The sequence below is a fragment of the Spinacia oleracea genome, chromosome 4 (assembly GCF_020520425.1).
Source record: "Spinacia oleracea cultivar Varoflay chromosome 4, BTI_SOV_V1, whole genome shotgun sequence".
In the NCBI taxonomy this organism is placed as follows: Eukaryota; Viridiplantae; Streptophyta; class Magnoliopsida; order Caryophyllales; family Amaranthaceae; genus Spinacia; species Spinacia oleracea.
Window position 1 is genome coordinate 14,608,237 of NC_079490.1, and position 14,461 is coordinate 14,622,697.

The 14,461-nt window shown below is 35.0% G+C and overlaps 1 protein-coding gene across 1 annotated transcript; it reads left to right on the forward strand.

Moving 5' to 3' along the window:
• The first annotated feature begins 1,858 nt into the window (after positions 1–1,858).
• Positions 1,859–10,871, forward strand: LOC130471340 (uncharacterized mitochondrial protein AtMg00810-like). The gene is made up of 3 exons (XM_056841401.1): positions 1,859–2,053; positions 2,167–3,122; positions 10,826–10,871. The coding sequence occupies exons 1-3, from the start codon at positions 1,859–1,861 to the stop codon at positions 10,869–10,871; spliced, it is 1,197 nt and encodes a 398-aa protein (XP_056697379.1).
• Positions 10,872–14,461: the final 3,590 nt, after the last annotated feature.

The following is a 14,461-nucleotide window of genomic DNA, read 5'->3' on the forward strand; positions in this document are numbered from 1 at the left end:
ACAATCGTTTGGGTCATCCAGGCGATCATTCCAATCAGCTATGAAATGAGCTGGCAGCCATACCAGCAACTACGAGTGCTTTGATAGATATTGGAGACAAATCCACTAAACTTGTACTGCCCTAGCCTTTCATCAGCCCTCGCGCACAGGTTTAAGACCTCGCGTGACCACTCAATTGAAGCCTTCTCTCTTGCAATCTTTAAATCTTGAGTTGGGGGCTGTGGAAACAAAGGGCGAGACACACAAAAAATTTCTTCCTTATTTTTCGGGATAAGAAAAGCGCTCTTAGTTCAGTTCGGTAGAATGTGGGTCTAACATTGAAGGCTTCGCTGCTATCCAGAAGAGAGCCTTCTGATCCGAAAATGAATGCCATGGACACCCCAATGAGCCAAGATTAAATAATATTTCATTCTGGTTGTTACCCCCAAGTCTCTTGATCCTTTCTTAGAAATCGTAATTTTATTCATTGTAATAAATGGAAAAAACATACAATTTTCCATGGCTGCCAGTTAGGCAAGCATTATCGCCTTCCATTTTCGGTTTCTTATACTAAGACTTTTTCACCTTTTGATATTATTCATACCGATTTGTTTACTTTTCCTATAAATAGTCATATGGATTTTCGATACTACTTGCTTTTCCTTGATGATTTTTCTCACTATTTATGGGTAATTCCTCTTAAATCAAAATCGGATGTTTTTTCCACATTTGTACGTTTCCATACGTATGTTAAGACTCGATTTGGGTTTTCTATTAAGGCTTTGCAGAGTGATAATGGTCGAGAATATGATAATGCTGTTTTCACTTTATTTTCTCACAACCATGGCATGATATGGCGCCATTCTTGCCCACACACTTCCCCACAAAATGGGAAAGCTGAGCGGATGATACGGACTATAAATAATATTTGTCGTTCTCTTCTTTTTCATGTCGCTCTCCCCCCTTCCTTTTGGGTTGAATCTCTTCACATGGCCGCTTATTTACTTAATATCTGGCCTACAAGGCTTCTTCATAATCTCACTCCTATGCACATCCTATATAATAAAGCTCCATCGTATGACCACCTTCATACTTTTGGTTGTCTTTGCTATCCCAATCTTACGGCCACCACACCGGATAAATTGAGTCCACGGTTTACTCCGTGCATTTTTCTAGGATATCCATCTTCTCATCGTGGTTATCGTTGCCTAGATATTAAAACTAAGAAAGTTATCATCTCTCGCCATGTTATTTTTGATGAAACAATCTTTCCCAATTCATCAAATTATACACCTAAAGCTATAGAATTCGATTTCTTAGTTCCTGACATTGAGTTTGTGAGTCCACCTCCCCTTCTTCAGTACACGACCCATCCTTCCCCTTTCCCCACTAGGCCCAACCCACACTCTTTTCCTGGTGACTCACTAACCCACACCTTTTCAAATTCCAGCACTCCTCCCGTAGTCCAGTCAAACACACGAGACTTGTCTCCCTCGCAAGTTGTTAGCCCACCTTCTGGGTCTAGCCCAGTTTCCATTTTCTCTACTCCAATACAAGTTTGGAATGGGCAGAATGGGTAACTGATAGAACGTGGGCCTGTTCAATCATCCACGGCCCATCCCTTGCCTACACACCCATCTTCTATGGAGTTGTCCTTTGTAGCCCACTCCCCACCTTCTGTTTCTCAGCCCACGCCACATCTGATCCCCCATCACCACGTCAGTCCACTCACACTATGCGGACTCGTTCCAAGTCGGGAATTTTTAGGCCCAATTCGAAATATGCAAATCTGGTTTTGTTAGCTTCGTCCACACCTAAAATATGACCCATTCCAAAATCTCCTTTGGTTGCTTTATGGGACCCTAACTGGTTTAATGCCATGAGTAATGAGTATAATTCCATGATCAATACTCATACATGGGACTTGGTTCCACGTCCGGTGGATGCGAATGTTATTCGGTGTTTGTGGGTGTTTACTCACAAAGAGAAATCAAATGGGGACTTTGAGCGTCATAAGGCCAGATTGGTGGCTAATGGTAAAAGGCAAGAGATTGGTATTGATTGTGGTGAGACAGTCCGGCTGTAAAAGCTACTATGATCCGTACGGTTCTCAGTTTGGCTTTTTCTAGAAAATGGTCTATTCATCAGCTTGATGTAAAAAATGCTTTTCTACATGGGCATTTGCAGGAGACAGTTTATATGCACCAACCACCCGGTTTTGTCAATCCAGACAAGCCTAAGCATGTTTGTCTTCTCCGTTGGTCTATTTATGGGCTGAAACAGGCTCCCCCGGCTTGGTATCAGCGTTTTGCGACTTACATCATATCGATGGGGTTTATCAACAGCAAGAGTGATACTTCATTATTCATCTACCGTCGTGGTACGGATACTGCTTATCTTTTGTTGTATGTTGATGATATTATTCTGACTTGTTCTTCTGACTCTCTTCGAACGAGCATCATAGCCCGTCATAGTTCTGAGTTTGCCATGAAGGATCTTTGTCCCCTGTCTTATTTCCTTGGTATTTCGGTCTCCTGCACAAAGGAGAACATGCTCTTGTGTCAACGTAAGTATGCACAGGAAATTCTTGCTCGCGCTGACATGTCTGCATGTAAATCGGCTGCCACTCCCGTTGACACTAAGTCCAAACTTAGTGCTACTAGTGGGAAACCCATTGCTGACCCTTCCTTCTATCGTCAGCTAGCTAGGGCTCTTCAGTACCTCACTTTCACCCACCCAGATATATCTTATGCAGTTCAACATGTGTGTTTATTCATGCACGACCCTCGTGAACCTCATCTACATGCTTTAAAGCGTGTCCTCCGTTATATCAAAGGTACTCTAGACTTTGGCATGCACTTCTCTTCTACTCCTGCTACTGGCCTGGTTTCTTATACGGATGCTGATTGGGGTGGTTGTCCGGACACACGCCGGTCCACTTCTGGGTATTGTGTCTTTGTTGGTGATAATCTTCTTTCTTGGTCGTCTAAACGTCAAGCTACTTTGTCTCGTTCCAGTGCCGAGGCGGAGTATAGAGGCGTAGCTAACGTCGTGGCAAATCGACGTGGATTAGGAACTTGCTACTTGAGCTCCATTGCCCTCTCAAATGGGCAATTGTGGTTTATTGTGATAATATTAGTGCGGTATATATGTCCCATAATCCGGTACATCACCAACGCACTAAACACGTGGAGATGGATATACACTTTGTTCGGGAAAAGGTCGCTCTAGGCCAAATTAAGGTTCTTCATGTGCCTTCATCGTTTCAGTACGCCGACATATTCACAAAGGACTCATTTTATACTTATTACATGTTTAATATGAATAGTTTTAACTTTCTAACACTCATTCCAATCTACTTATGCAAATTTAAGGCTTGTTTGGTCGTTATAGGTCATATTAGGCTAAAATGAGGCTTTTTTGCTCCCAAATATAAAATAAAGAACCTTAGGACTCATTTTAAACATATTAAATGTTTTATATGATTAGTTTTAACTTTACAAGACTTAATCCAATCTATTTATGCACATTCATGACTTCTTTGGCCGTTATAGGTCATATATAGGCTAAAATGACATTTTCGCTCCCAACTTTGATCTAACGAACTTAAAAACTAATTTCAAACTTATTACATGATTCATATGATTATTTTTAACTTTTCAAGACTCAATCCGATCTATTATGCACATTTGGGACTTGTTTGGTCGTTATAGGTCATATTTAGGCTAAAATGCGACATTTTCACTCCTAAGATTGAACTAAAGAATCTAATGACTCATTTGAAACCTTTTACATGATTAATATGCATAGTTTTAACTTTCTAAGACTCATTTCAATCTATTTATTCACATTTAAGGCTTATTGGGTCGTTATAGGTCATATTAAGGCTAAAATGAAGCATTTTCCCTCCCAACTTTGAACTAAAGAACCTAATGACTCATTTTATACTTATTACATGTTTAATATGAATAGTTTTAACTTTCTAACACTCATTCCAATCTACTTATGCAAATTTAAGGCTTGTTTGGTCGTTATAGGTCATATTAGGCTAAAATGAGGCTTTTTTGCTCCCAAATATGAAATAAAGAACCTTAGGACTCATTTTAAACATATTAAATGTTTTGTATGATTAGTTTTAACTTTCCAAGACTTAATCCAATCTATTTATGCACATTCGAGACTTCTTTGGCCGTTATAGGTCATATTTAGGCTAAAATGACATTTTCGCTCCCAACTTTGATCTAACGAACTTAAAAACTAATTTCAAACTTATTACATGATTCATATGATTATTTTTAACTTTTCAAGACTCAATCTGATCTATTATGCACATTTGAGACTTGTTTGGTCGTTATAGGTCATATTTAGGCTAAAATGAGACATTTTCGCTCCTAAGATTGAACTAAAGAATCTAATGACTCATTTGAAACCTTTTACATGATTAATATGCATAGTTTTAACTTTCTAAGACTCATTTCAATCTATTTATTCACATTTAAGGCTTTTTGGGTCGTTATAGGTCATATCTATATATTATACTAAAAGAGAGGAAATCAATGTGGTGCTGACAAATGTCACTCATTGATTGGCCTCTCTTTTAATATCAACAATTAATTAATATATAATTTTTTGTTGTCATATTTAACTTATTGTATTTTATGGTAACACTAACTAATATGGAAAATGCATAAAAAATGATCCACCAATATCTCATATTCTCATTGACACAACAATTTAAACTAATTTTCCTTTTAATTCTCAAACCTCTCCGTGTACCACGTACTGTAAAAAATCCAATATAGAAAAGAATACTCATTATATATTACCAAACCCATAAGTCATAGATAAAAATAATCTTGCATCCTAATTCAACCAAGATTATGTTAAAACAATGCGCGATGATCTTCGAGCATTTCTTCTTATTTTTCTCAAAAAAATATGCAAAAACAATATAAATAAGAGAGGATTAATAAATAAAAAAGGGCATTACAAGAATTTGTATCTGACAACCCAATAACGACAGATTAAAAATTCTGTCACAAAAGTTTTTTGTGATGGGGCAAACAATCAAATAAAGACGGGAACAACCATCGCATATCCCTTTTACGATAGGCTAACGACGATATTTTTCATCAATTCATCCCCTTTTTATAATGGGTTTGCGACTGGAAATCCCACCACTATTGATCTCTAGGGACGGGATTTCTCGTCATTAAATGGTACAATTTCTTGTAGTGGGATGACAAAGCAAGTAAAATGATAGACTAACACCAATATCAAGGTCTTTAAAAAAATGGAAGTCTATGTGTTCCACTACTTATCTAGGTCTTTAAAAAAATATCTAATTGTGATTAATTCTTATCTAGGTCTTTAAACATCTATATATATACGGAGTATATGTTATCCTAGATAAGTAGACGAACACATCAAGGTCTTTTCGTATGTATTATATTTATATTTTTGTAACATTTGTATTTAGATATATATTAAGAAGCATGTGATAAAATTAACATAATATTTTAAAATATAACATGTTCTATGTTATCCTATCACATTAGGTACTACTACGTATATATTATAATTTATTTATTTTTTCTCTTCAACAAACACTTCATGGAGTGAAACTTTACGGTAGATTTTCACGATATATTTTAGTAAAATTATAGTACAACGTAAGATAGATTTATAATTGTTATATGGAAACCTATAGAGTTGTAATTACTTAATGATTTTTAGTAACTCCTACTACATATATTTTAAATATTGTATTACAAATTTTATAATCAAAATATTTACTCCGTAGATATTATGGAGATAATTAATAAAATAAAGGGTACACAAACTTATTTAGGTACAGTCAAGCAAACTAAGACGTTAGAAGATGGTAGTATTTTATTATCCGTACTTTTATTTATTTATTTATCCATACTTAAAGCTTATAAGTTTGTACTACATGAATCATATATAAATATTCTCTTTATACAATATATCGTGTAGCGCTACTAAAAATATAAGACCCTTAACTGCCGCATTCATTATAAGGGAGCTTAACTCATTTTGGCATACATTATCTCTTATTTTATTTTTCAAAGAACACATTGAAAAATGACCGTGCATATTTGCTGAGCTATTAGAGTGCCACGTAGGAAATCTAATGGTTTCGACCAATGAAAAGTAAGATTTCTAATTTATTTTTGAATTAAAAAATGTGTGTGTCACATAGATATTTTAATTAATTAATTACTAATATATACAAGTTATACAAATCCATCCAAAATCAAACACTTTAATAAAATAAAATAAAAACTACAATAAAGTCAATTCAAAATCAAATATTAATCTATTTTTTTTTTAAAAAAACCCCAAAAACACAAATCTTCATATTTACGTGAAAAATACAGGACTTTTAGTATTGTCCAAAAAAAAAGTGTGTGCGCCAGGTAGATATTTTAATTAATTAATTACTAATATATACAACTCTATCCAAAATCAAACACTCTAATAATTAAAAATAAATCTAAAATAAAAGTCAATCCAAAATCAAACACTAATCAAAAAATTTGTAAAATAAAAAAAACGACAACTTTGTGTAAGACCCCCTTAACCAAATGACCGCTTATATTTCTTAACTTATTGGTTCAATTGCTTAATTAACGTTAAAGATAATATTTTGAGCAAACAAGTACTGATTATATTTGACCAGCCATATTTTTTACCCCGTATAAAATATTTCTCCCCCTAAATCTAATGTATAATTGATAAATCTTGAACGTACATATTGATTGAATCATCTAATACTTCGCTTAATTTTTGTATTATTTGTTTTTTTTTTTTTTTGATCATTTGGTGGGTAATATACTTTTACATTATAATCTACTGAATGCAATTTCAGATAACCAATACTTCGTATAGAAAATCTTATAATAGTTGAACTTGTACTATCCATTCAATTGTTTAAAAATTTGTGTCATATATTAATACTATCAATTATTTAATTTTTTTTGCCATATAATAAATACTATCAATTATTTTAAAAAAGATTCACGTTCTCATTATCGTGATATTTTTACACGAATTCAGAAATAACCAGTTATTCCCTCACACATAGTATTATTGAAGTCGTAAGGGCATGTTAATTTAAACTTTTGACTAATTTATCGTAATCAACTATTTCTAAAATCATACTCCCTCCGTCCCATAATATAGTGTCCGTTTGACCAAAATCACGGTTATTAAGGTAAAGGATAACATTGATAATAAAAACAATAATTATTTGTACTTTTAAGATAAAGTACATGTTACTTGGCTTTTATGAAGAGAGAAATTAGAGATTAAAGGTGTGTACATAATAAATAGGCCTAAAAAAGACAAAAATCAAGCACATGAGTTGAATAAAAGTCAAAAAGTATAATTTTCAAAGTAAAAATTCTGACTTATTTAGGACAATATTGGAATTACAAATAGTGCATGAGGGTATTATGGGTAAAAATTAATGGTTTAAAATAGAAATATGCACATCATTTAGGGACACAATTTTAGGAAAACAGGCGCTATATTATGGGACGGAGGGAGTAAGATTTAGATGATTCGATCTGTTTGCTTATTATGTTTGGAACAACAAAAATAATCTTTATATGTTAATGTAAAATATTACAAATCATTTACTCCGTGAGGTATATTTTAGATAAGGCTGAAGACGAAGATAACGTGGATGATTGACTAATATTACTAATAAATATAGATTTGGTGTTGGTGAGCGGGTATAAGGATAACATGTACCCACCTTGGTGATGGGGTGAGTTTACATTTCCTGGACTTGGATCACTAACCCAATCCTAACTATTATGGATGTCATTTTTAAATATTTTAGCTAATACAATTAATTTTAATAATAAAGTTATGCCAATATATTCAAAAGTTAGGTAAAGGTAAAGTGACTTATTTACCGAATATAGAGATGTCATATTGTCAGCGGAGGTGGTTTTTTGGGAGTCCTCCGGGCATCCTCTCCAAGTGGGAGAGAACCAATGAAAGTTTGGTGGGAGATGTGGTTAAAAATGTATCCGCAAGCGGGTAACGGGGGCGAGAACGAATTTTAAATTGGACCCTCCCGCCCGCATCGAATCGCTTATCTTTCATCAAAATGATTATGAATATATCAACATTTTTTTACACTAACGTACATATGATAATGTTTATATATTTACTCAATTAATATAACCAGACAATTGAATTATCGAAGACGTCAGAACATAGTTTTACAATTCAAAACTCTTTTACCAAAAATAAAATAAAAATTGACACTAGGGATGAGGTTACATAGGTGGGTGATGGAGCTTGGATGAATTTTATTTTATACCTGATCTCTCGAGATGGAGATTGGGAGGGGTGGGTAGGCGTTAAATGATCGAATAATGAGATAAATGAGACAAGTATTAAGTAGATATGACTAACGAAAAGAAGGGTGGATGAGATAACTTAATGTTTGACATGAGATGATGAATAGGGATGAATAATAATTTTGTCCATGCACTATTTTAATGATAATTGACTGCCAGATTTTCATATAAATTTATATTTAGATCATAAATCGTGCATCGCATGGGTATTATACTAGTTAAGGCTAAAATGAAGCATTTCCCTCCCAATTTTAAACTAAAGAACCTAAGGACTCATTTTATACTTATTACATGTTTAATATGAATAGTTTTAACTTTCTAACACTCATTCCAATCTACTTATGCAAATTTAAGGCTTGTTTGGTCGTTATAGGTCATATTAGGCTAAAATGAGGCTTTTTTGCTCCCAAACATGAAATAAAGAACCTTAGGACTCATTTTAAACATATTAAATGTTTTTTATGATTAGTTTTAACTTTCCAAGACTTAATCCAATCTATTTATGCACATTCGAGACTTCTTTGGCCGTTATAGGTCATATTTAGGCTAAAATGACATTTTCGCTCCCAACTTTGATCTAACGAACTTAAAAACTAATTTCAAACTTATTACATGATTCATATGATTATTTTTAACTTTTCAAGACTCAATCCGATCTATTATGCACATTTGAGACTTGTTTGGTCGTTATAGGTCATATTTAGGCTAAAATGAGACATTTTCGCTCCTAAGATTGAACTAAAGAATCTAATGACTCATTTGAAACCTTGTACATTATTAATATGCATAGTTTTAACTTTCTAAGACTCGTTTCAATCTATTTATTCACATTTAAGGCTTATTGGGTCGTTATAGGTCATATTAAGGCTAAAATGAAGCATTTTCCCTCCCAACTTTGAACTAAAGAACCTAAGGACTCATTTTATACTTATTACATGTTTAATATGAATAGTTTTAACTTTCTAACACTCATTCCAATCTACTTATGCAAATTTAAGGCTTGTTTGGTCGTTATAGGTCATATTAGGCTAAAATGAGGCTTTTTTGCTCCCAAATATGAAACAAAGAACCTTAGGACTCATTTTAAACATATTAAATGTTTTATATGATTAGTTTTAACTTTCCAAGACTTAATCCAATCTATTTATGCACATTCGAGACTTCTTTGGCCGTTATAGGTCATATTTAGGCTAAAATGACATTTTCGCTCCCAACTTTGATCTAACGAACTTAAAAACTAATTTCAAACTTATTACATGATTCATATGATTATTTTTAACTTTTCAAGACTCAATCCTATCTATTATACACATTTGAGACTTTTTTGGTCGTTATAGGTCATATTTAGGCTAAAATGAGACATTTTCGCTCCTAACCTTGAACTAAAGAACCTAAAGACTCATTTTAAACCCTTTACATGATTAATATGCTTAGTTTTAAGTTTCCAAGACTATTTCCAATCTATTTAAGCACATTTATGGCTCATAGGGTCGTTATAGGTCATATTTAGACTAAAATGACATTTTCGTTCCCAACTGTGAACTAAAGAACCTAATGACTTATTTCAAACTTATTACATGTTTAATATGCTTATTTTTAAAGTTTTCAAATACTCATTTCAATCTATTTATGCACATTTAAGGATCATTGGGTCGTTATAGTTCATATTTAGACTAAAATGACATTTAATCTAATGCTCCCATCAAATTTTTGTTTTTGAAGGTCTACACTACGAGGAATGCGCCTTATGCTAGTGAGGAAATTGATGTGGTTCGTGAGCAATGGGCTAAGTTTTTTACCAGCAAGTATTTATTATTGGCCTGAGCGCGTTTGATCGAGTTGGCTTAGATGTTATAGAACAATATTTTGTATTAAAATGTATGCGTACGTTGAAATTGGAACGTACATATATTTAAATGTATCAGTACGTGCACTTTGATTTTGGAATATATACAAAACTACAGTTATTGTTTATATATTTGTTATACAGGTTGCGATATTCTATTATTGTTATGACAGGTTTCTATATTTGGTGCAAAGTCCCTCAACAAAATTAGAATTTTCCCGCCAAAATTGTTTGTTGCAGCGTACATATATATGTGTACGCTGCAACAAGGGTGTAAATTTTGGCAAATTTTCAGACTTGTTGCAGCGTACAAATAGATGTACCCTGCAACAAGTGGAGTTTTTTGCAGCGTACACTTCTTTGTACGCTGCAACAAGTCACTATTTTTGCCAAAATTTTGACACTTGTTGCAGCGTACATGCATATGTACGCTGCAAAAAAGTACTTTTTGCAGCGAACATTGTACGCTGCAACAAGTTCAGACTTGTTGCAGGCCCCCCAGTTGCAGCATACGATGTACGCTGCAACAGGGGTCTAAAAGCCCGCTGCAATAAGGGTTTTTTCTACTAGTGTCACCATTGTTTGTTGATTTTCGTTTCAGTCTTAGCGTTCGTCCTCCTTCCGCCCCGACTGAGTGGGTGTGTTAGACACAATAATATGTAAATATTATTGTTTCATATTTAGTATTGTAAATATAGTAAGGTGTAAACCCTAGTTGACTTTGTAAACGATATATACTTGAATATTAATGCATAGCCTCTCAAGGGAGATTCTATCTAAACTTACACCACCCAATATAAAACCCTAGAGGGAAAAAATACATTACGAAATTTCCAATTTACCATCATAGACAGATCGAGTAAAAGTAAAAGTATGGCTGGTATTGCTCAAATTAATGTTGAGGATATTGAGAATGAGATTGCATATTGGCGTTCTGCTATTATTTTCTATGTGTACGTTAGTATGACATTGCTCCGACTCCACAGAGCTATCACTTGAGTCAATAGGAGTTCTCATATGAAATCCTGATTTGGATGCATATTGTTGTTGATGGTAATAAAGCCAATAAGGATCATCTGGCATACTGAAATTAAGCCTTAATTTGATGATTTCCAGCATTAGTGTAACTGCTGCAAAGACAAATGTTGACCAAGCCCTTCCACAACATTCTCATCAGTAAAATCATCCTATGGCTAGAAGTATTCAGGACTGGAATTATCATCAACAACCATAACATCATCATTTTTTTTTTGATCAGTAAGAAATTTTTATTAAGTTTTCACGAGCCAACAAACTCAGGAGATACAACACTACAAAGAGACAAAACGGCCAAAAGAAACCCCCAAAGGGCTAGACTTGGCACCATACTCATCACCTAGAAGTCTAACAGAATTATAGGAAGCAATAGTTCGTACATAACCAAGAATTATCACTAGAGAACAGAGGGCTACATACATCTACTCAATTACAAACCTTCAAACCTTCAAACCATGTTTTATCTATGTTTGTAACGTTATGAGGGATAAGTTGAGTAACCCTTAGTATAACTTCCTTTTTAATTTGAGTTACTAACCTTTCAGGTCTGAGGATCTTCCATTCCCAGATTGCACTATTCCTTTGCATCCAGACGTTGTAGGTAGTAGCTGCCAAGGCACAAAATATAACCTTCCTTTTAAAATTGCCCTTCACATTCTTGAGCAACCATTCCTGACATCTTATAAGCATGTGGTACCTACAAGGGACACCAAGCCAATTTCTAACAGCAATCCAAACTCTACTGCTGTATTGACAAGAGAAGAAGATATGGTTTGTGGTCTCTGGATCATTGTCACATAGTGGACAATTAATCTCGTTAATGACCCCATGATTAACTAGTCTTGTCCTTACCTTTAGTCTATCTAGCATTGCCATCCAACCAATAAAACAATGTTTTGGAATATTGTATCTACTCCACACCCACCTGTGCCAATTAACTATGGGGTGACTCGGAATCAGCCATTTGTACCCACTGGCGATATTATATCCCTTTTCAGGCCTCACGTTCCATGTATTACCAGTGTATCCATTCTTTATTGCATCCGTAGCTAGGCATATCTGCTTCCAGTTCCAGCTTGCACTCTTCGGTGGCCTATATGACCACCAATCCTTGCAAATAAACGTGATTAACCCATCACAACCACAAGCTGTCATCTTTATTTGCGATGTTCCATGTATACTTGGCTAGAGCTGCTATGTTCCAGATGTAACAATCTTTGATACCAAGGCCTCCATTTTTCTTAGGCCTGCAAATAAAATCCCATGCTACAGGAGGAGATCTGCAGCTTAATGATATGCCTTGCCATCCCAAAGGAAGTTTCTACATATTGCAGTCATTTGTTTGAGAACGCTCTTTGGGATAATGAATACTCTGGCCCAATAGGTGTGTAAAGACAAAAGCACAGAGTTAATTAATAAGCAGTGTTCTCCCTGCATAATAGGGCACGAGTTCCCCAAGTTCTCAACCGAGCAGTAATTTTATCAGCTAGGATAGCACAATCAGCAACAGAGAGTTTTTTAGGGGAAATCTTGATACCTAAATATCTGAAAGGGAGGAGAGGCTTGACAAATAAAGTGCAAGACTGTTTGATCAACATTACTCGAGTAAATAGCAGTTTTGGTATTGTTTGCTATTAGACAGTGGATGCAGAGAATGTGGCCAGAGCCCTTAACACCAGCATGATGGATGAATGATCACCTTTACAGAAGAGAAGAAGATCATCAACAAAAATCAAGTGATTAAGCCCCAGAGACGCACACTTGCTGTGAAAATTAAATCCCTCCCTATGAGCCACGTCAGAAAGTAGTCTAGAAAGGTACTCCATACAGATTACAAATAAAGGGGTGGTATTGATTTCTTTGAGGATTTTCCCAGACTTAAAAAATTGGAGGATGGCATCTGTAACATCACCACCAACTACCTCCCAACTTGCCTTAAAAAAATCACTGTTAAATCCATCAGGACCCGGAGATTTATTACCAGGGATAGAGTGAATAGCAGACTTTACCTCAGCATCAGTGAAGGGAGCACACAAGGTGGTGGCATGTTGCTCAGATACCAAAGGACCATTTTGAACCACTGCAGCATTAACAGTAAGCCTGCAATCAGAAGTAGAACCAAGTAGCAACCATAACATCATCATTAATTTGGTAGTTTGGGGAAACTGGTCTTGTACCCCTTGTCACATTGATTGCAGACCCTCTCAGAACATGCCCCTTCCCCAAATCATCACCACCATTAATCTCATTAGCAGGAATATTATGTCCCGTATTTTGGCTACCCACGTTGTCCCCAATATCAGGTTCATCCCTTTCAAGATCAGTATCCCCACCATCATTAGCTGGCCCCATGATTATCATCACCATCCTCATTACCCCGTCCATCATTATGATCATCATCATTAGCATCATTAGGCATTAGCATCATTATCATCAACATCTTCCCTCTCCACATTATATTCAGTTTCTGTTGCAAAAACAACCGCCTTAGTACTTTCATCAAAAGCCATTACAAATGGCTGAGTGTTTGGGTTATAATGGTGTAAGTTCACTGTGGTATTACGGTATTGCAAACGACCAGGAAGCCCTCTAATCATATTAGAATGTAGTTGGCCATTATGGGAACCAAGTACTACACTGCCAAGAACAGTAGTATGTGAGTTTAACAGGCCTTCTAGATCATACTCATGTGAACATTCAAAAATATAAAAACGTCCTCTTTTATGGGGATCTTTTACCAAAATGACTACTTTTATAATTTTATTTACCAAAATAGCTACTTTTGAATTCTATTTCCCAAACTAGCTACTATTTATTTACCAAAACGACTATTTTAACTTTGAGGCAAAAAAAAACCCCGGGTTTTTTTTATATATATATATCTATTGAACCGGTTTTTTCTTTTTTGATGATTGAGGTTTGTTTTATTAAGTAGGAAGGAGCCATAGAATTGGACAGTTGCCCAATCATTGTGAAAGCTCAGAGTACAAATCAGTCTTAACACTTACAAACCAAAATAATCAAAATACAAAAATCGCTGGCCCTTAGTTACAGCCAAGCTAATGAAATCATCAGCTCTCGTGAGTCCTTTCTGGTTTTGTGGATGGTTTCAATGCCATCCCCGTCCTGCGATGCGCCCCGAATATAGATAGTGATGAAGTTGAGGTTCCGCGGTCCACCATTAATCTCGTTACACCACTTT